We start from the raw sequence: 23501 nt of genomic DNA on the forward strand, positions 1-23501 counted from the left end.
ATATGCAAAAAGTGCAGGGCGTGTTTTTATTTCCACGGAAATATACAGTATATAAAAAGTGACGCTCCTGAGTCATATCTTTGGCTTTTATGAGTGGAGACAGTAAAACTGGCCCACACGGCTCATTTATCATGTTTGGGCAGCTGAATACAGTACGAGTGTAATAGTGGCCTGATGTAATGTGATGAATGTGCTTAACTGTCAACGAGCAGAAAAACTGTCTGCTATGTAGAAGAAAAGCCTTAACGCTGAAAAACAAAACATTAAATAAAACATGAATGGCTCTGTAGATTATTGTTCTGCTCTAATAGTTTCTTGAATTCGGTGTCAGGAAGCCCCGGAGTGTGTGGATGTACTGCTAAGTGAACTTTAACTGGTGGTTACAAGACGTTGGAGCCCATTGTGTTAGGTTGCATTTACGGTACCTTCATCTGCCATTGCTGATGCAGAACTCAAGTGTAGCGTCACAGATCTGGGATCGGCTACTGCTGCATGTAAGAATTCGCATTGTTTTGCAAAGTAATGTCAATTTTGCTATTATTCTTTCAACTTGGATATCAAACATTTGAAAGCAGTTATTATAAATAAACATAATAAAGACTAGTAAACAAGTCACTTTGAGGATACCCCCTATTATGGTCAAATTGTTATTTGGGTACAGACTTTTAGACGTTTATGCTATTATTAAGCGAAAGTAGGCAAATTTGGAACATCAGATTTTCACTTGTGTAACTCTTTAGTATTGTGCATATTCTCTCAAAACTTTATGGACGTATATTTAAAGTATACACGAATTACCAATATAAAGATTTGAATGTTGAGTCTAGGAATACTTGCGAATGATAAGTATATGACAATAATGCAGTTTTATTTTCCCTAATGCGAGTCTTGTGAAGGCAGTATGTCCGACAGTACGTGGAGGCAGCACAGGACTTGCGCTGCTGCGGCTTCTTCTGCCAGGGTTCAGTGTGCTCTGCTCTCAGGGGTGTGTGTTTGTGTTCTCTGCAGCACATGCTGGACCCTGCACAACTTTTGTCGTGGACACATATTCTAGGACTCCACAGAAGGAGCGTCGAAATACTACAGAGCAGCGGGTGAATGCTACGGACTTCAAGGAGTACTTTTATTTATCCCCAAATACCCAGAGCTGCAACAGTGTGTGTGGGTGAGCGCTGTTGTCCCAGTGGGGGAGAGTGGGTTTTTGTTTAAGGTTGACCTAAAACCTAACGGTGCCGTTCGCGCGTTTTCCCCCAGCCGTGGAGACGAACAAGAGCAACATGTTCTCGTGCACAGTTGGTGCTCGGTGCGTGTGTGTTGTGTTGGTTTGAACTGCAATGAAGGTAGAGTTTAGCAGCAGCGGTGAAGTGCTACACACAGACAGTGAAAGCTAAGCTCATCCCAGCTGCCGGCGGTGGCGGTCAACGAACACAATACCCGGCACGGAACACAGGTACGTTCACTGCAGCTCAGTACAACGCTGCTGTCTATGTGCGTCTCCATCTGCTCCGATAATGTGGTCGATAACGTTCTGTGAGGTTGGTTTTAAATGACGGAGCAGACTGCACATATGGTCCAACGTTAGACCGCCGCATGTGTTTTCGTCTGTGTCTCTATGAGGTTGGGGGCTAAGTTTTCAATGCAAAACCCACAGTAGAACTCTGTCTGCAGGTCCTTAAGACCCAGCCTGGATATAAACGTTAGAATTCGACAGAGCCTAAAAGTTGAGCCTTATATTTATAAACATTTAAATCCATTTAAATCATATTTGTGTTTTTGACTACTGCCCTGTGGTGCACTCGTTCTTTTCTTTTCTTCTTACTTAAGAATAATACTTTTGCAAATGTTTTCTATGGTTGGCTAGAATATAGTACCAGTAGAGGGCAGTAATGTAACTCAAACAATACTACTGTCATTTAAAAAACAATGAAGAAGAAATGGAGGAGCGGGCGAGGTATAAGTTATGGTCCAGGAGACAAGGAAGAATATGACCAGTATGGACACTGTTAAGTAGTTGGTCTGACAATGGGAAAAGTACATCAGAAGCGACACATAGTGGACAGCTGTATGATCCAGTTCCTGTTCATAGTCGAGATGTTCATTATACATTTATAAAAAGAAATAACAAGCTAAATGGGAATTTTAGCCCAAACTTTTAAGAAGTCATATTGCCACCTAGTGTGTGTATGTATTTTCTATTGGTAAAGTGATTTTACTTACAAACTTAAAGGCAATTGTTGTCAAAGGCTTCATCAAGCTGCTAAGAACAATGTCAATAATTGCAAATTGTACAAAAAATGGACATTGCCCATGATTATCCAAACAAACATCTAGCTATACATAGTATTCAGTCTATGTGGTCTACAGGTCACTAATCGGGCATGTTGTCAGTGACTTGGAAAAATTCATCTGATTTTCCAGTCAGTAGACTCTCTGACCCAAATAAAATAGAAGTCCGTGGCATTGCTGGTAGCTCCGTGCTCATATTTCCAGCAGAATAGACATATTTAATAATGTTGTCACTTCCGGTTGGTTGCAGGTCGAGAGATGTGGTCAGTACTGGGCCTAAATTGGTAAACAGCTTGTATAAGGCGGTATCTACCAAACAGAGAGTTGACTCCCCTGTCGATCATGACTAATCCTGCGCTTGTGGAAAACTCAATGCAGCATATTTAGAAAAAAACAACAACAAAAATAGGATCATTTAACCATACTTGAGTTATACCCAATCACCATGTATAAAAGCAAGGACTTTTCACCCACTGTGAAAATGTCTCATTATCCTGATTGCTGTCATTGTACATTTGATGGATCTATTCATACGCCACATGAGGATAATGATGATGCTGCAGCCATTTTAAAGCCACAAGGAATCGTGAAAGATCACAGATATTTTTTTTTCCAAATTAATATGACCCTTAATATTCCTCTGCCATAGAAAATAATTTAATTGCTTTAATTTCCTATGATGGCTGCTTTATCAGTTGTCTCAACTGTGTCTGTGATCGGATCAATGATCTCCATCAACCTTTGTCTCATTAAGGCTGACTAATGTTGAATTAAAATTGTGGATACAAAAATCTGTAACATTATCAGCATTGCAGCAGTCATACACCTTTTACCTGTTATGTATTCATTTTTTAAAGAAACCTTTAAAGGTTCTTTTCCTTATTAAAATGAGCTTCTACTGTATGAACACAACCTTTTTTGTCCAGTGTGTAATTGAATCTATAGTTCCAGTGCAGTTCTTATGCTGCACCTCTTTCATCAGGTGATTACATTTTAGTCAAATAAATGTGCAGTTTTCTTTTTAAAGTCTTATTTGTCTAGTGGCTCATGGTGAAAACAGGTAGAACCACTGACCATGGAGCAACTCCAGGAGGAGCATTAGGGTAGGGCTTTGCTCACAGGCGTTATTTTTTAATTCAAATTTCCGAATGATCTTGTGCAACATTTCCCAGGCACCATGACTGATACTTCATCAACACACTGCTTAGACCCATTACACTGCTGCTCCGACATGATGGGACTGAAACAGCTGACAAGTCATGGTTGATTAGGAATTTTGCTGGCAGGGTCACAGTTCAGTGGTGCATGTGATCAGTGCAGAAGGGAAAAGTTTACCTGTGCCAGTTGGCTCTTTTCAGTGTTTGTGTGTCTAACACCTTATCAGTATTGGTTCAGTTTTGCAAGCATTCCTGGCGTGTTGGTGCTTGATGTGAATTAAATTTTTTCTAGTTGTTTTCTCGAGGAAATGTGGGCTCTTAAACGAAGACACAGTATACCCTTTGCTGGAAGGACAGGGACGTCAGTCATTCACTTTTCAAGTCCACATCTTACCCACTGACTCACTCTACCATAAGGCGTAATCAACATGTAAAGTGATGCATTCATATGTTAAAAGTGTTTTTTATTTTACCTGTGTAGTATTTGTCAAACAGAAAAGGTACTGCAGCAACCATAAATTCTATCTCCTTTGCAGATTTTTCTGCTAACGTCATGTTATGGGGACAGATTATTTGACTTGTCAGATGCTCATCATAGGAGAACAATGCACTGTCTTGTCTCTCTCTCTTTCTCTCTCTCTCTCTGTCATGATGATACTGCAGTCATGGACTCACAGAGGAAAAACAAACTAATGCTATTTAGTTACTGGTTGTGTTGCATTGAAGCACTAGTTATTAGTCTGTTTATCTATTTTTGTTAAATAGGCATAAATCCATTGACATTAGTCACATCGTGAATCCTCATAAACAGTAAACATCCAATGCATGGAAAAATAGAAGCACAGTCTTAGCTACATTCTCTTTGCATTATTAAGGATACACATCTTCTGAGCTCTGTCAATATTCTCATGGTGATAAAGAGTCACCACCTTTGGCAGTGGCACCTAATGATTTAACCTGAATGTTGGGGAAACAATTCATGTTTCCTGAAATGATATGACAGTGTAATACATGTCCCTTCACGCCTGTAAATGAAAGTTATATCACCCACTCACACACCCCTGCCCCCGAACATACGAGGAGTAACTATAGTTTATCTATGTCAGAAATATGGAACTGCTGTGCAGACGTTGAGCAATGTTGCCTTTATTTGAGCAGGGTTTTCATCCCTCAACAATCACCATATGTTTTAATCACAGCCTCAAAAACATTAAATGTTCAATTTTTTAAAACTTTTCAAATGGTTATGTTCCCCCCTTAAATCCTGGCTGGATTTCAGGATTTAAGGCAAGTTAAAGAAACAGGATTTGACATGGTGTGGAAAAACATCCCCAAAATATCTGCAAAGAAGGGCCTTTCAGGAAAAAAATGGTTTAGTGTTTAGATTTGAACGGCAAACACAAATTGGCTGGGTTTCTTTGAAAAAGAATGGGACACAGTTTGACCAAAAAAATGCACAAAATCAGTAAGTAAACTTCCAAGTGAGATGATGATGGAAATGCGTTCAGTCAGGTGTTCCATTTACATTATTCAAAGAGCTGTTTGTGTTACAAAGAAATTTGAGCTGGGAGTGGAAGCAAATCCTGAAGTTCTTTCATTCACAGTGCAGACAAAAGCCATTGGTTGCCACTGCAATAGCAGCGAAAGATCGGTTACAGCGTAAGAAAGAATACAGTGCGGGTTGTTTGAAAAAAAAAAGGTTTGTAAGCATCCTAAGAATAACCGCAGTTTTTGTCATTATATTGTATATTTTAACAATACAGTGTGGGAATAAAACCCCTTTTCCTTCACAAAATTGTAAAATGCCAGAGTTTACCCAGTAAGACAAATGTATATTTGTAAAACTGTTGGCACGACTACAACACTTTTCCTTATCTATATCTGTGAAAATGATCACGGTTTAGTTCAGGAGCAAAACTAATGCTGCTGTTGTACATTTGGACGTCCAGGAGCAGCTGAGGGAACAGCACACTCTGCAGTGGAACAGATTAGAATGAAGCCATTTCAGATTTACTGCTGTGGTAACTTCAGGAGTTGCCATATCTCTGCAGATAGAGGGCACAAGTATTTGTAGTTGTAAATCTCGGAGACTGGAGCACATTTGTCACAAAGGTTAAGCCTTTGCACTGGAATGCGAGCCAAGGTTTGTTGCGGTGAATACATAACACTCATGATGTGATAGCGGAATATGTGAGGGTATGTTATAAGTGCCATATAAAATATTTATAGTTCTCTACTGTTGTCCCTCAGCAGCTACCTTTGCTTCAAAGGCAGTTGTGGAATCTGCGTTTTTGTTTATTTATTATTTACTCAGCAGGTACACAGTTTATACAGAGGCAGTGGCCCCACATGGTTCCCATAGGATAATCGTATTATGTTGTGAAGGACTTTTTTGTTTCTTAAGCAATGTACCAAAGTAAAGGCTTATACATACTGCTCCTGAAAAACAACAACAATGTAACGGCAGCTATATGAGAATGGCAGAGATGGAAATTAAGGAGTGGGAAGAAGAAGAAAGAAAACAAGGGAAACAGAGGAGGGCATGTTAAAGGATTAGCGGTTGTTTTTTTTTAAACTGTTAAGCAGATGGGGGGTTGGTGGGGCGCTCAACATGACCAGGATAACCATCAAAACTGGCATCAAATTCTGACCAATCATAATTAAACCAAAAACTCTGCCCAGATGCTGTGTCTATAGAAGAATCTGTGAGAACTCCAGAACCAAAGTCCTGGGAGAAGGAACACATTTGTGAAAATATTTGGCATTAACCCATTTTTAACACCTTCCTTTTGCAGTGTGAATGCAGTCTGTTAATTACATGAGAACTTGCCTAAATGAGTGTGTGGCCATGTGGTTAAATAACGAGTTAGCTATAGGTAGACAAGCTAGTTTTTCTATTTTTACATTGTATAATTTTATGTGAAAGGACAAATTTATTGTTAAATGTAGGTCCCCGTCCCAAAAAAAGTTCAATATTTGTTATAGATGTTTGGCAGGACTCTTTGTGTTAAGCATTGGTAATTAATTCAGAGGTGTTCATTTAAATTCACAGAGGTGTGCAAACTGGCCGCTTTTTTTCCCCTCAACCTCTTACGCAACCGACTGCTTCTTTTGTTTTCTTGTTATGTACACGGAACCTCCTGCACTCTCAAAGGTCTCCTTGTTTGCCTCCGTCTTCAACAGCCGCGCACAAAGCCAGACACAACTCCTGACCCTCAGACTTAGATACTGACGCATTGTGCGTGGCCCAGCATCCATTGTGAGCCCCCTTTCCGCACTTTCATTAATTATGCATAATGCATACGTTGCTGTCCTTGGGGTCTGTCCCACACATTGACAGAGCCACATACCCTCCATTCTTAGAATGAAAAAACATCTCACTCTGAGTTTGGTGAACAGTGCCCGGCCCCTGAGGATGCCGTGACATTCCCAAAAGAGATTCCACTCCCCCATAAACAATCCTAGCATTGACATAGCTGCTGATTAGTGAGTTGCCAGGGTATTCCCACAAAGGCCCAGCGGAGGATAATGACATTGGATCGACAAAATGGAGAGTTCTCATTCAGGACTTTGTTGGCAGCAAGTTCTGTGGAACTGCTTGGAAGGATTCAAAGATCTCACGTAGCTGAAAGACTAGCCTGCTGTCTTGTCAAAAATGTGGAATTTTAACTGCTTGTTGTGACAAGATTCTGAAATCATCCTGTTTGCACTGGAAAATGTGGGAGCTGCTCGTACCTGACCTGAGAGGTTTGTGTCGTCTTTGAGTTTAAATTATTGATAACACACTGATGCAGCACGCTCCCCGTGTGTCACATTTTGATTGTTAGTCCTTGACACAATAGCCCCTTGTTTATGCTTCACAGTCGGTCCGTGTTGGTGCTCAGCTTTTGTGTAAGGTACATTTTCCATGGTACAGGTGCTCTGAAAGCTTGTCAGGCAGCTATGGAAAGGCATCACAACAACTACTATTTTAACTCCCATCATGCCAAATGTGAGGCAAAGAAAAACGGAAAAGAGCCCAGGTTGTCAACTCCATTTCAAGGTTTATTTAGACCTAAAAAAAATAAAAAAATAAAAAGGTTAAAAATCAACTATGGAGCTCAAGAAAAAGCCAGTGTGAGAAGAGAAACCTCATTATCTGAAACAAAGCAAGAACTACAAATGCTCAAACAGCCGTAGACTCATCATTAATAAATGACTCTGTGACGTAGAATAATGAACAATTATAGATGGTGCCAACAGATTCACCTGAATGTAAACTAAATGTACCTTAACTGCACAGGATGGTTCGATAAGGCTGAGAGTGACTTCCCTTTAGTGAGTTATTGTTATGTAGAAATATGTAATTGAAGCAGTTAAAGAAACTCTGTTGTTCGGAGAAAGTGATGTGACATAAAATAATATAATTCTGCACACAACAATAATTTACCAATAGTTCATTAACCCGATTTTGTTTTTTTTAAACTGATACTGTGTTTTCCGGCTCGCCTGTACTGCAGTGGGATTTGTGAACAGGCTCTTCTGACAGGATAGTATTGGCAGAGGCTGTAACTCGAGCCTGGAGGAGGTTCAGCAAATGCTCTCTTTCACATTGCTTAATTATGCTGAATTTGGTGAAATTATTGATCAGTCATGCCAAGAAAAATTCTGCTTATGTTTGCTTTCAGATACATATTCTGCACACCCTTATTGAGTATCTCTGTTTGTGATGCAGCTGAGCAAGAGTAAACTGACTCTACAGCGCCATCTCGCTGTAAATGGCCCTGTAGGTTGAAGCTGTCTATGGTCGACACTCAATGTGTCTGTTCTGTTGTATTTTGCTGTAATTAATTAAAAAATCGTAATAAATAAGTAGATTCTGGATCATATTTTATCAATGTGATTGTCTCCAAATTAGGTTCCATCTTTTTGTAGTTGTGTTTTTATTTCAGTTAATGGAAATACTGCTTCTGTCATCATTGTTTTTGATGTTGTTGTGAAATTAGAAGTTTTTCAAAGGCCTTGCATTCCAAAATGTAAAGCCCTTAGGTCAGGTCAGGTTTGTACAGCCCCAGGTCCCGGGAAGAATGTTTCAACAGTTGAGAACAGAATTTCTGCTGCTCATGTTAAAACTGGTACAGTCCAGAGGAGAAGCAGCTCTCAGCTGCCCTCACACTCTGAACTGTGGTTCACACAGACTCTGACTGAAGCCATTGGAGCAAATACTGCTGTTTCTATGGGCCAGATACACTGTGGGTGAAGATGTGAAAATATGAATCATTAATGAATTTGGGGCTAATAGGTGCTGAAAGAGAAGCATTTAAGTGGTGTTTTATGGAGGACCTTGGAGCCATTATGTTGACCTTCTCTGATGCAACTTTTTGAGTGAGCAGACAGGGTATTTTCTTTTTTTTTTTTTGGAGCCATGAAGATAAGAGGCAAACAGTTCTGAAGTTAAAAATTAAACTAAATGTACCTTAACTGCACAGGATGGTCACTTTAGGTGAATTCTTTTTACATAGGAGTATGTGATTGAAGCAGTGAAGAAGAATCTTTGTTGTTTGGGGAAACTAATGTGACATAAAATGATATATAATCTGCTCACACAACAATAATTTACGTGTTTGTAGTAAATTTAGGACAGAAGTTAAGACAGAGGAAATTAAAAAATCGAATAATCAACCGGACAACTTAACTTTATTGACATGATATTTTCAAATACACACCATGCAGTTTACAGTTTTTTTGGTTGTGCCATACAGTCATCCACAGTTGTGCCTGCGTTAAAGTCTCTTTTTGATCCCACTGTAGTCTGTTTTTTTTCCCCCACTTCAGGCTTTTGAACTACAGAGTGTTGTAAAAGCCCCAGGAGTGTCTGCAAAACCTGCCCTAAAGCAGAGTCGTTCAATAGATGGCAAATGTGTTTTCACTTAGATTGTTACTTGTTCCCCATTTTCACCATACCCACTCCCCCCAGCCCCACCCACTGAGCATTCCCTCTTCCTCGTTCTGCTAATTAGGTCGAAGGGTGTCACGTTGTCTTGCGGGATTGAGGTCAAGTTCAGCTCTGTGTCGTAACATGACGGCGGTTGTTGTCTTAAATATGGGGGGGGGGGGGAGATACCCTCACACTCAGCACTGAGCTGTGAAGTTCAGTGCTGAGTGTATGAAGTTGTGTTAGAAATGCCCAGTTAACCAGATAAGCAGATGAAGTTATGTTTGTGGAGTTAAGAACATTTATTGTTTCCAGCTGAATTCCTGGAGCACATTGTCCAACATCGCAGCTTGTACTGCTGTAGTTTAAGAGTGGAATATTTCCTTTAAAAAACTGATGGTTTAACCATGTTTTCTGTGTAAAACATGCTGATTTAACTTGAAAATATTTGAGTTTTTGGCTGATTATGCCTTTTGTTCATAATTATGTATCATTTAATGTATTATTTTCTACATGTTAAACTTTGGAATCTAAAGTACAATTCCAACTGTTTCCCTAGAACAAAATGTCCAATCCTAACACCACCTGTACACAGTATGCTTATATATTGTTGTTGTGATCGAAGCACTGATAATCACCTGAGTTGGATTAGTAATCCCATATGATTGAAACACCAGTGCTTCAATCACAAAGCACAGCTTTTCTTTCTTTCTAACTGCAGTTGTGGAATGTGTAGAATACAGTCTGATTTTTCTAAATTACATATTTATTAACAATTGCCATGTGGCTGCTCAAAAGTGTTTTCAAAAGTGACTCCACAAAAAGATGTGGATTGTACTGGTGTTTGGTTCTAAAATCCCCTTTAGGCCAGGCCTGGTTCTCTGAGCCATCAGACATGTTCCTAATCCTTGGTTGATTATTAAAAACATTTTTTTTCTTGATTGAATTTTACATAAGTCAATTCACTAGAACAAGCAGTTATGACCTGCTTTTAGAGTGGAGGTATCAGAGCAGACATTAAATGAAAGTGTGACTCTTTCTGGACGGTTCCAGAGGGATATTCATTAATGTTACTCAATGAATAAAACACATGAAGGTTCAACTGAAGTTCAAGTTTACTTTTCTGCCTCACAAAAGCCCTTCTCCTGGCATCAGACATTTCAGAAATGATTGTAGTCTCACCGAGAACAGAGCAGCTTTGCTTAAGGGAGTTATAAGACTGAGTGACTCATATAATTCTGGGTGACACTGATGCACAGAGCTGTTAAATTGTCTATAAAGTCTCGATGTGAAACCCAAAACCAGCTCTTGGCAGGGAAACTTTGTATTCATCTTACAAAGGTGAATTGAATGAACAAGGTCACTCTCCTGATAACCATTGTCCTGAGGCTGTGGACAGAAGTCTATAGGGAGAGCATCAGATGACCAGGATGAGGAGGTGGATAAAAACATGGTATGTGGGAAATTATATTGTAAGAACGATGTCTCTCATTGATTTTTGTCTTGAGTTTGTTCAGGGAGACTGTTATGGCGTCTGTATAATGCTGAAGGGATCGATGTGGTGGACATCAATGTTTTAATCATGATTTAATGGCCTAACCTTAATTGTTATGTAATTGTTCAGGGCTCTGCAGATGCCATTACATGAGAGTTAGAGGTTGGTTGATTTCAGTTGAGGGTTAGTTTGGTCTTGTACTGATTCTTTCCAGTTTCTGTTTTATATTTTATTGCATGTCTTATTTTTGGGGATTTATTTTGCTTTTTTCTTTTTTAAAGGAGCTCCGTTTGTTTTTAGAAGTGCAGTATAAATAGACAGGACCAAATCTTTACACTATAGTCAACCATTTGCATTGTGTGCTTCTAAAAACCCAAGTACATGCTGTGGCATTTCACCTGAAGCTACAGTGGAACAACAAAAGGTGTTAATGTCACCGTGAGAGGCTGAGCAGACTGCTTGGTCATGGCCTAATTCCAGCCAAGCTCCAAATTACCTCATGAATATGCACTGCTGATGGAATAAGGGTCATCGGTGCCTGTTAGTCCGATCAATATCCTGCTGGTTGGGCCAGTGAAGCAGCAATAAGAACTCTTTGGGACAGCATTGCGGGCGGCGAGGTGGGTTAGATTTATTGTATTCATTACCAACCACAAGAAACTGCCAGTGGTTTTGAGGTAGAGTATCTGGGTGTATGGAGGTAGTGTTGCTGTACCACGTACATATGAAAGTTTCACTTTTTTCTGACTGCTGTACGGTCACTGTATGCAGCTGGAGCGCAGCGGTGAAAGTCCTACAGTGAATACGGTTTAGTTTCTTTGACTTCTCACTCTCTTTCTTAGTCTGAAGGCGAGTTAAAGGCTCAGGTGAACTTCTTCACTGAAGACAGACAGTAGGGCTGCTCCATTATACAAGATATTATTTTGGTTAATATTGGAATTACGAGTCATTTATTGCACACAGTGAGCAGCAAATACATTTTCTTGAATTCCTTCTTAACAATGTTACACATTCCTTTTAAATAAGTGAAAGTATGATATTGTTAAAAAAAAAAGTAAATAAATGTACCAATAGCTGTGATGTGGAGGACGTTGAGGTTTTGTTACTTGTCTTTTCTGTTTCATTAGTTGGCCGGTTGGTCGTGTTGCTGCATGATGGTGACATCACAACAGTGACAGTTTACTTCCTTCTGCTGCTGCTCTCTGTCTATCACCCCCGTCTTCTTCTCCACTCCTTATGCCGTCTTCACTTGGATGGACTTTTTAAAACACCTGGGCCAGCAATGCACCCGTAGGCCATCATAAAGAGTGTAAGTGCCCTTGTGAGAGTCATTCAGGATGAAAGGCAATATAAGAGTATACTTGCAGAGCGTGACGTGTCAGAATAATGTCAATGATAATATCATTCTGTTCAATTGCCCCGTTTTCGGTTGACTGACTGAAATCAAAATTGTAATCTAAATTGGATTATTGCACAGCTATTAAAAGACAGGGAGGTTTGTGCTCTCGCCTTACCACAAAATGATTGGTTGGATCACCTGTGGTAACTGATGGTCTTTATGTATGTAGTTTGCAAACTCTCCCAGTGTGTGCATGGGTTTTCTTGCACAATCATATGAATCCTGCCTCCACCTGATGACTGCAGGGACAGCCCTGAAAAAAACTTATAGGCAAATGAATAAAACACACCCCCGAGATAATTGAATGAAATACAGGCAAGTCACAAACGTTACAATTAGCACTTATTTGGTCATTTACATTTTATGTAAATGAACTGAGCCGTAATCTTTAAATTGGAGATCTAATCAAAGGTTTTTGATCTACCTACTATACGTCAGCTGCATGCAGTAGTTCTCTTTCTCTGTCTGTTGTTTTTCCACTTAGCATAACAAAGGACGACCTGCCCCCCAGTGTGTGGGTCACCACTGTTCTCCCCTAATTTTCACAGTTTTCACATTTAACAGTATAGTACCAGTGCAGTTTAAAGTAGATGATGATGTGATTCAACCAAAGTCATATTAGTCAGAAACGGTTCTAAACCCATGACTCAGCAAGTGTTGTTTTGAGTGAAAGGGGCTTCATTAATCTATGTGCAATGCTACATTTGTACAGTAACTTGTATTAAATGTCAAACACACATCACGGGATTATGGATGGCATCCTGTAATTAACTGCTGACAGCTATTGTTGGTGTCTTTCGTTATCGTGCAAAAATGAACTCCCTGTGATTAATAGGCATCACAAATGCTCCTGTTATTTGGGATTTTAATTGTGTCTGGTGTAAAAAAGTAAGAGAGTTGTACTCGCCAGCCTCGTTAATCAGAGCAGGAGAGAAAGTAATTCAGCGGGGACGCATCCAGTCAGTGATCCATGAGCCTTTGTTAGCCCATCGCTCCGTGCTTGCAAATGCAGCCAGAGAGATAATTGACAGTAGAAATGTCACTGTAGCCCAGAGACTGGTCTCTGGTTGAAGACCACAGATGAAGAGTGTTTGTCATAGTGAGTCAGCATTATATGCCAAATGCAGGCTGACCACTCACCTTTAGTCTTCCTCACACACTCAGCCTGTGCATGTCCAAACCTGGCCAATGATCCAATGGCAGGACATTGCACACTTGCTCCTCAGAGTAGCAGCATTTGGCACAATAAAGTTATCACTTTTTCTTTTTTCACTTGTTTCTTGTTTGTCATGTTTGGACTGCCAAGTAATTAGATTGTGCAGCTGCTGCCAAGTCCACATTGCATTCAAAATAATAGTTTCCACGTCTCAGAGTGGATAGTTCAGGGGCTTAGGTGAATATGTAAAACTGCACAGATGAAACTCACACGTTACATTATTTCTCTACTTCCTCTTGCACACATTTGGATCGGCAACACTGAAAAGTCAATGATTTGTTCACATGTATTTCCTAAGAAACAGAGTGGAGTAACGATGGACAATCCTAAAGTTTTAAGTTGGAAAATTCAGATTTTGTTGGTTATTCTTTCTGCATTTTTAAAATCTAAATAACTATCGGCCTAATCAATCAGACAGAGTCTGAGTGAGTCCACTATGTTTTACTGCCAATTATAAGACGTGATTTTACGTTTGACATTGTTTTTACATTTGTCTACTAAGGTGTAACCATTTGACCTAATTCTCCTGCACCCTGACTCTTTCCTTCCCATGAGACCTAGTCACAGCAGTTTACAGTAAACACGATCTCCTGCTGGTCCAAGCACTTGTGTCAGCTGATATAACCCAGGGTGTCAGCATTTTTTGAAATGAGCTGTTCCTCTTTGGTTTGCCTCGTGTGAAATGAACGGATAATTATCATATAAAGGAGGTGATGTGAGCTGTTGCATGACGCACTGACACACACCCATAACAGTCACCCTGTATCACAGTTACAACAGTGGACTGGAGTGGTTCCATAGTGGTCGGTGTTAGTGTTGGCAAAACGTCAACACAAAATGAAACCGCTGTTGAACTTTTGGACTTGTGTCTTTGCTCTAATTGATGTACAGTAGTTGTGGTCATTGTTTAAGTATGAAGAAGGTTTGACCACTGTCTTGAATCATGTCTACCATCACTTAGTTGAATGTGGTTCCAAACCACAGACCTAATGTGTTTTTTTTCCAGTCTTTTGACAGACAGACAGACAGACAGATAGATAGATAGAACTATGCACCATTGGTGTATTATTGTACTTTTGCGATTTAAATAGAAAACAATTTCTTAAGTATCTCATAGAAGCATATAGTCTCTGGGGTGGAAGAAACAACATAGACCAAAAAAGAAAAGTTTTTACAGGTAGCCTCAAGTTGTCAGCAAAGAAGCAATTTGTTCAAGGCCACACTCTCCACAGGGCAAAGAAGAATAATACTGGCTACCCTGGACAAAGAACTGTCCAAATAAAATGTGTCGAGTTCAGTGTCAATGCTGTGACACATGTAAAAACTTAAAATTTAGAATTTAAAAATGTTACACTAAAAAATATAAGTATTTAAAACCACTTGAAATGACTTGAGTAAAAAGAGGACACTACAGACCATTAGGGCTGGGAGGAATAAGTTGGACGTCTTTTTAAAGTTTTGTTTAAAAAAAATGGTGATTAGGTGGTAGAAAAAAATGTGTCCACAAACACGTTATATGAAGAGTGACTCCTGGTTAGATGATCATTACGCCATGGGGTTTAAAAACCACAGACCCATCAGTGTACTTCCAAATTTGACAGATGATGAGCTGTTAGGACTGTGGCCAAAGCCAGTGGCCATAATGTGTGTACGGAGACCTTCCTTTACCAGCTTAATCTCATTTCTATAAGACACTGAAACTGATGCAGTGACGGGAAGCCATTATATTCCCAACTGTCTTGTAGTTTCTTAAGTGACAGAGAGTGCTTCTGTCGTTGGCTGGCAGCCTCACACATTTACTAAGCTTTCCTGATGCTCACCCCTTTCGCTTTTTGGTTCGCCAAATCCTGTACTGGAACTCAAGCACTTGTCAGTGTATCAAACAGACTTCTGTGGCTAACAGGACTTTTATCATGGCACACAGAAGTATGACGTTGTACCAAATGTATGTTACCTGTTTCCCATAGCATTACAGGCTTTATTTAAGCCTCCATGTTTTCAAATTGTATTGATGTCACAGGTGATGTCGACAGTAGTTTCTCTTTCTTTTTTGTGATATCTTTATTATTAGGAAGATGCTCAGAGTCTGTAAGATATTAAGGAAAAATATATTTTGTGTGGTTAAAAACAACCTCCTTAAATTACAGCAGAAGATGAACTTGGTGCATGTTTTTTTTTTATTCGGCCGGACTTAGGGAAAGCTGGCCCACATCAGCAGCTACAGCACTGTCCTGATTGGAGGAGCCCTAATCTGAGGGATTCAGTCACACACTCAGAAGTTGAGTGTGTACTTATGCAGTAATACACTCTCTGAACTACATAATAATATTAGGTATATCATTTGAAATTATGCAGCGTGGTTAAACTTAGTCCCAGTGTGTCCACTGCAGCAAATAAACTTAAAGAGACAAGAAAGTGAATGACTGCAGCGTTGGGGTCCAAAAAGTAAGTGGCAATAAATATGGAGTATAGACAGAGTAGTAATCAATAGTGCAGCTTAGAAGGCTATTGGCCTGGCTCACTGCCACTGCTGGATGAATATAGTGGACACTTTGCTTTTTATGTGGTAAGCAAGCTATACAGATTGGTATGGGCTTCACCTCGTATGTATTGGTTGGCTAATAGTTTAGCTTATAGCCTTGGAGAATTAAACTGGCAATTCTCTGGCTGGCTCCATTGATCGTTGAGTGTGGCCATTGCAGAAGAAACTGCAACCATCATTTCACTAATTGCAAATGGATCGTTTTGTCCCAGTGTAGTAGAAACCCCTAAAACCGTCACCGACTAAACTGATATTCAGTTTCTTAGAATATGAGAATGACAATAATGAAATTGTTACTATTACTGTTTTCGTTGTAAGAACCTGTGTAAAATACACATAAAATAATAGTAATGTATGTAACAATAATAAGAATAATGACATATATCATTAATAATATTAATGATAGTAATGAAAACGTAAATGCAACAACTGGGCTGCGACTAATGATTGAGTGAGTTCTCGTAGCCTTCGACAGGTTGTAATGATCACAGGAGTGGAGAAAGGTCATTACTGGTTAAACACCATCTGTTGTCAGGGTCCAGTGACATGTCAAACTGCTTTTTCTTTTTCTTTGGTCACAAGGGAATTAATCCAGACATACAGGAGAAGTTAATTATCCTTAGGAGTGGGAAGAAAATGTAGCTGCTGTGCTTGAAACTACAGGAGCAGACGTCAGTGAGTCTTCATTGTATTGATCATAGTATTGAAATTGTGTCCATTTATTCACATGGATTCCTGCATTTTAAGATGTGGATGATGAATTAATATAATACAAATGCTAAGTAACTTGTGTCGTTTATCATAAAACAAGAAAATAAATACATATGTTTATTTTTTCAGTCACTCTTAATTGTAGCCCTAGTTTATTTTCAATTTTTTTGTCCACCAAGGACACTAAGGCGCAACTGTCACTGCCTTTGATGTGCACAGTTTCCATGGTGACAGATGTTCGCGTTTATTGAGATTTGAGTGGAAAAGGAGGTAGTTGAAACTGTATTCATGTCACTTGGCTGTGCCATGATAAATCATACCCACTGTCACAAGCAGAGCTGCTCCTTCACTGTCCTGCCCAAATAGTACAGTTAAATGTGCTGTATTTCTTAATAATAGTAGTAGTAGTAGTAACGTAGTAATGAGTGGCCCCTGCACTAAAGGGAAATGTTAGGTTTATGACCAAAAATATAAATTTATGGATTTAATGATTTAGTGCTGTAGCTGTCAGATAAATGAAGAACAATTGATTGGTATGTTAATTGACTATTTGAAAACTTAATCAATGTGATCTGATTGTTTTGACAGTTCCTGCCATTTCCTTCCTAAGAACAAGGAATGGAAAATTGGGTTAGCATACCTTAGCTCAGCCATGTAGGAAGCCGATTTTTATTTAGTAATAAATCCGCTCCACAAATAAGTGATTCTCTGTATCATGGTACCATGACAAGCTGCCGTTGAGTTGGCCCACACAGGTCTCATGTGTTTAAGAGTTAATTTGTTTAACCTGGATTATCTAAGACTCCGTTATCGATAAATAAGAATTGTTGCACTATCCTGCTTTAATGTTGGAACCATGGGAAGTGGAAGGTCTCCTGTGAAAGCAGAAACTACTTAACTCCTGATTTCTAGTCTGTTTTTCTCAGTTAAGGCGCTTGTCTTCTGTCAAGGTCACCAAGCTTTCCAGCTGCATCAGGTATTAAATGGGAATCTCTTCCAGCTTTGTATTGTTTAACTGTGCCATATGAAAACCTAGGAACACGCACATCCACACAGACTCCTTCACACAAGGGCTTTTGGGTATTTTTAAACCCACAGCATATCTATGTAAGTACTGGTACACAGGAACACATACTGTGTTTGTGTGCAGGTGATTTAGGAGCATGGCTTTACTGTAGCCGAGGACATGAGATGAATTTCAACATCAGCTCTGTCTCTGCCACCACAGCTCTCCCTGCCCTGGTGCTCACTGGTTTATAGCTGTCGATATAACCATGTGCTGTTGTTGTCTGGTCAACAGTGGAATGGTTCAAATCAATATACTTTTGTTCAGGGCATATAAAGCCACAAAAGTTGAGAAGTTTTCCAATATAATTTCCAAATTATTTTTGAAATTATATATTAAATTATATATAAAATTAAATTCTTTTGAAAGACTTAACTACTGGGTATATTTTGCACCGGTAAACGGTAAAACACAATTGTTTTCAAAATGAGATAAAAAAATTATTTTGAATTTAAAAATGCCACCCATGTAAAATCTCACAGGAGATTATTTGTTTTGTTTTCTATGGTTTAATATTTTAGGAATTTACCTCCTATTTAGTAGATCAAGAATGAGACTCAATTAGTTGTGATTCCTTCGTTAAACAAGCATTTATAGTTAATTAAACTTAATTAATTATAATCCTATACTGAAGTGTTTCCACTGAAGTCCTGGAGCTCTTTGATTGCTGCTTTGATTGTCTGTGTCCATCTACAATACGGACACCGTAGAAGGCTCAGGTTTTGATGCATGGCCGCTTAGTTTTTCTCACAGGTAGATCCTGCTTTCTATGTGTATCTTGGAAGGATCCGGAATCCCACGCTCTATTCTCCTGTGCAGCACTCCCACCTTCCCTTCAACCCTCTCCATTTGCGTCATCCTCCTGGGATTACTGTCTCAGCCATTGACAGCCACGGCAAACGGGTTACAGTAGACGTTTCTTTCCTCCACGCTTTTATTAGGTCATTCCGCCGTGTTTCTGTCATTAATATTTGTCTCTCACAACATGACATTTGAATTTCACTGGTAGGCTGATCTGCTGGTGAAGTCTCGTAGAGATAATACCCCCAGAGGCCGTTCAGTGCTGTGGTCATGGTACACTGATAATGCAGTGACGGGAGATAAGCACTGCTGATAGACTTTAAAGAGATGACAGGGATTCTATTGGTTTTTTAAGGCAACAAATAATATTGCATAAAAAAACAAATGACATGATTCAAGACCCAACATGTGCGTGGGTGCTGCTCAACAAACACGTCAGCCGTGTTGAAGAATTTGAACTGGTTAACCGTGAATAGAATTTTGCTCCTACTGTTTGTGCAAGGTACCATAGATGTCGACCAATAACTGTTCAGAAAACCCCTCATGATTTAAAATCTTTTGTCTGCAGTTATGTCATTTAAAGAGCAAATGATTCTTGAGCAAGGAAACATTGTGGTTTAACGGCGCTGTGGAGAATTATAATCTTAGAATGTGAAATAGTGACGTGCTTCTCTTGCAGTTTACATTTTATTTCTTAGCAATACAAGGAAAACAGCTGCATTCCGTCTCACACCCAAGGGATGTTATTATTTTTCAACTGCCTCAATACAGGGCAGCAGCCGTTAAAATCAGCAAATGTATTTACCTAAGAATCTAACATTACTGAACCTTTCATTCTGATATAGAATTCACGAAACATAACGGAGGGCAGAGTGAAGTACTGAGTTGAAGACAACCATGAAAAAAATGAGATGAACTATTTTGCTATAATATTGTCTCTAGCTAATATTTATATATAAAAAATAATGATAAAACATTAATAATAATGCTTCCAGGGTGGTCCAGAGCATTTAGAACAGAAACCCAGTGAGAATGAGGTGAGCTATAAGAAATTAATGGTTGAATTTTGTTTTGTCAGTTTTTTGTACGTAACTGTTTTATACAAAACTCTCTTTGAGTTCCTGCAGTAAATCCACAGATCAGACCTAGAAACAGTGTCTGAGTAAAATGACCCTTGAATCTGGAGGAGCTTTAGTATTGCTGTGTCACCTGGAGGGAGTTTTATTATACTTAAAACTGTACCTAACACTGTAGTCTGTTATTCAGCATAAAGGGTACACAGATGACCTATTACAATCGGGGGAATATTAAATAATCGAGGTGTCCTTAGCAAAGCCAGTGTGTAAAGAAACGTAGAGTAAAAGAATCTCGGCATCAGTGTAAACTACTTGTAGGGACATGTTGGTTTTTTTTCAGGAGCTAATAATTTTGTTTTGATAAAACAGTGTGTGATTTGACCAGAGTGAACGGTTAGAGCCAGTAGTTGACACGGTGATGTGCCTGAATCTCCATGTGTTGACACCTGAACGACATCTTGCCTTGTAAAGCTCCATCAGCATGACTTATTGGATCTACACACTACACACAATTGATTACACCCCCCCCCACAACCTTCCACCCCCGCTCTCTCATCCTGATCCCATGCTGGTCTCTCTGTCCAATTTATTGTTTTCATTTTTGTCCACTGTCTTATCTAACAATATTGTCTTCCCCCTGTCTCTCTCTCTCTCTCTTTTATCCCCCATCTTACTCTCTCTTTCCTCTGCATGTGGTTTGTTTTACCTCACCCTTTTCTCTCCCTCCTGATCTACATCTTGTCTCTCTCTCTTTTTCTCCATTCCTCTCTCCCTCCCTCCCTCCCTCTCTCCTCTCTCTCTGCTTCTCTGGCAGGCTACTCGTTGCAGTGAGTCAGTATCATGGAGGCAGGCAGCGGGGCTGCCGCAGCGGTGGGGAGTGCAGCACTAGGACTGCTGGGATCCACAGCCACGTCCAGCCATGACATCCTGGACAGGTAAGCCCACCAGTTCACACGTCGTGGAATGGACTTCCCCAAGTGTTTCCCTGTTACTGTGAAGAGTGTGTGTGTGTGTGTGTGTGTTAAGGAAAGAAGGACCACACCTTATTGTGGCTTGTCAGGCTTGTTAGTTTGTTGATAGTTTAAGTCGGGAGTGTTGGAAGTGAGGGAATGTTGGCAGCAGTGCTGTGTGTACAGTATTTGTGTGTGTGTGTGTGTGCGCGTGCAGCACCTGACACAACCAAGAAACCTTCAGTGTTGGTATGAGTGTGTGTCATTCTGAGCTTTAATGCACTCACTGCATATGAAGATCCGTGCTGCTGTCATGACATTTGGAATATCTGGTTAACGGCTGCATCTCTGTGTGAGTGCATACGAGTGTTTCAATAAGGACTATTGGAAAGGGGAGGGTGTGTGTGTGTGTGTGTGTGTGTCGGGGGGGTCTTGGCTTCCTCCATGCCTCAAGGAGAAATGACACCAGGGAATGCGCATGCAGAGGAGGGGATGGGGGGGGGGGGCATCGAACGTGTCTGTGCTGTAGCCGAAAGGGGGGGTTTGCACAGGCACCATCCCCCTCTCTCTCTCTCTCTCTCTGACCCCCACCTACACACACCCACCACTAACAACTATGTGACTGCCATCACTTACCGTCACTGCTGGAAACCCCTCATTCAGATTCCCCCATGCTGACGGAGCCCCCTCAGCCTCCAGCTCCAACCATCACTACCATCTCAGAGTATCAGCTTTCAGCCGGTTACGTCACTGCTACAGCTGTACACCCACACCCGCATGTCACATGCGTTGTCGTCATACCAACACACGCACACGTACACACACCGTTCAGCCCTTGTATTCTATAAAACACACATGAGCATCTTTCTATCCTGTGTCCTATCCTGTGTCCTATGCTGTCTCCTGTCTTGTGTCCTCTCCTGTGTCCTCTCCTGCTTCACACAGATGATTTAAGGCAGATACCGCTGCCACACATTAGTTTGATGAAAGCACACACATTAAGCGCTCCCTAATCCTGGTTATTTGGGTCTGGGCTGCACAGAAAGCGCTGTCATCAGTTTGCAGGTGTTGTTAGAACACCACTCATCACCTCTACGTTACAGTTGTTGCTCTAATCTTCAACACTTCCTGGGAATCTCCTTTGACACATCCTACAATCAGAGATGGAAACTAGGGCTGGTAGTCATTTACTTGTCAGTTCCCTGCTATTACTGAGTGAGTCACCACTTTCTACTCTGACTGGCAGGAATATATTTTTTTATATATTTTGTTTCTTTCAAATACAGTGTGAGATCAATCTGAACCCACACCTTTCCCAGCCATTCACACACGTAGCTAATTATGTTCCTGCATTTCTGCATCAGTAGCTTGGTGTGGGTTTTCCCACCAGTGTTTTGGTGGTGTGTGTATGCGTGCGAGTTTTTGTATATTTTGCAGGGGTGTTAAATCTTCTGAGCCCATCCATGTCCCCTCACACACCACTTTTAGAGTCCTGAACTGGGTCTAAATCCTGCACTGCCTGGGTTGCCATGGCAGCAGCAGCTTAGCATACATAAGACAGGAGTCCAATATTACTGTTGAAGTGACTAAAAAAAAACAAATATACAATCACAGCTATGAAGTAATAATTCTGTGTCGGTGCTCCCCTTCTGCTTGGGCTCTTCTTAGTTATTATACTCACTGTATATTAACAGTAGTGAGTGGGACTGTGGTCAGTGTGTGATGTCTCCTCTGTCAAAGAACACATGAAGGGCTTTTGGCCAGGGCTAGTGGAAGTCGTTCGGTTGAGCCTTTTGGACAGGGCCGGATCAGTGGATCAGAGCTGAGGAGAGGACACCGAATGTAGGGCACCAGAAATAGGATTGGGAAAAGAGTTAACTTTTACTTCAGGAAGAGCCGTGTCTGCAGACCACCGCTGTTTATATAAAAATGAACACACACCATTAGGCTGCTAATGAACGTGGTGTGAGGGATTTTGATGTTTATTCAGTAGATGCAATCAAAAGTATACATTTTAGAATAAATAAATGTGGGAATGTTATTCTTCATACATTGACAACTACATTACTCTGTTGTCAAGCGATTATTAGTTTTTGATCTGTTAATCACAGGGTAGCTATAAATTAATCACGATTACTCAAGATTCTTTGTTTATTCATAATTAATACAGACAAATCAACATTCCTTAATATGACAAAGACGTTTATTTCTGGACCAGAACCAAACAAAAACTGCAGGTAGATGTTTGTGTTTCACACCTGTTCATATTTGCGACTAATCCAAATGATTATTTTTATTATTATTATGAAAAGAATATTACATGCTGCAAATGTGCAATTCAAATCGTCACGCTTCATAGTGTTGGTGTGTTTTAGTCATTACCGTGCGTCTTGATAATGGATGGAAGTAGATTTATTTCAAAATCTTTTTTGATTTATCTCAAATCCAGTTGAGAATTGTGTCAGTTAGCCTCTCAGCCATACAATCACTACCTGCCCTGTGCACAGTCAGTCTGTTCTGACGCAAGCCAGACGCCTGACCCGAAGTTTGAGCCTCCATAAACACATGCTGGCTGTTAAGATGGTATTTGAATCACCCGCAGGGCTTTGTAGATAATAATGTGTGTAATGGCTGTTAACCTGAACAACAATAAGTTGTCTATGTGTTAAAGTTTGTGTTAAAATGATTATTGGTACAAAAAATGAATAAATGTGAAACATTTTGTTTCTTACAATGACAGATGGAAGAGGTTGAGGGTATACAATTCAGTTGTCATCTTTCACCTCGAGGACAGAGAATTGATTTTAAACTAAAAGCTGACGTGTACCTGTGGAGAAATACTTGACCTTGAGTTGGTCATAATTCTCCTGCCACACAGTAGGAGTCTC

General features: G+C 40.1%; 1 protein-coding gene across 3 annotated transcripts in view; it reads left to right on the top strand.

Moving 5' to 3' along the window:
* The first annotated feature begins 953 nt into the window (after positions 1–953).
* arhgap32b (Rho GTPase activating protein 32b) overlaps positions 954–23501 on the top strand; it is a 78422-nt gene continuing 55874 nt past the window's right edge. For all 3 annotated transcript variants that reach the window (XM_008332487.3, XM_008332488.3, XM_008332489.3), the window contains exons 1-2: positions 954–1450; positions 20478–20598. In XM_008332487.3, coding sequence (XP_008330709.1) covers positions 20504–20598 — 95 coding nt within the window. In that variant the 5' untranslated portion in view covers positions 954–1450; positions 20478–20503. The remainder of the gene's footprint in view (positions 1451–20477; positions 20599–23501) is intronic.

This window comes from Cynoglossus semilaevis, chromosome 19 (genome assembly GCF_000523025.1).
Source record: "Cynoglossus semilaevis isolate Cse_v1.0 chromosome 19, Cse_v1.0, whole genome shotgun sequence".
In the NCBI taxonomy this organism is placed as follows: Eukaryota; Metazoa; Chordata; class Actinopteri; order Pleuronectiformes; family Cynoglossidae; genus Cynoglossus; species Cynoglossus semilaevis.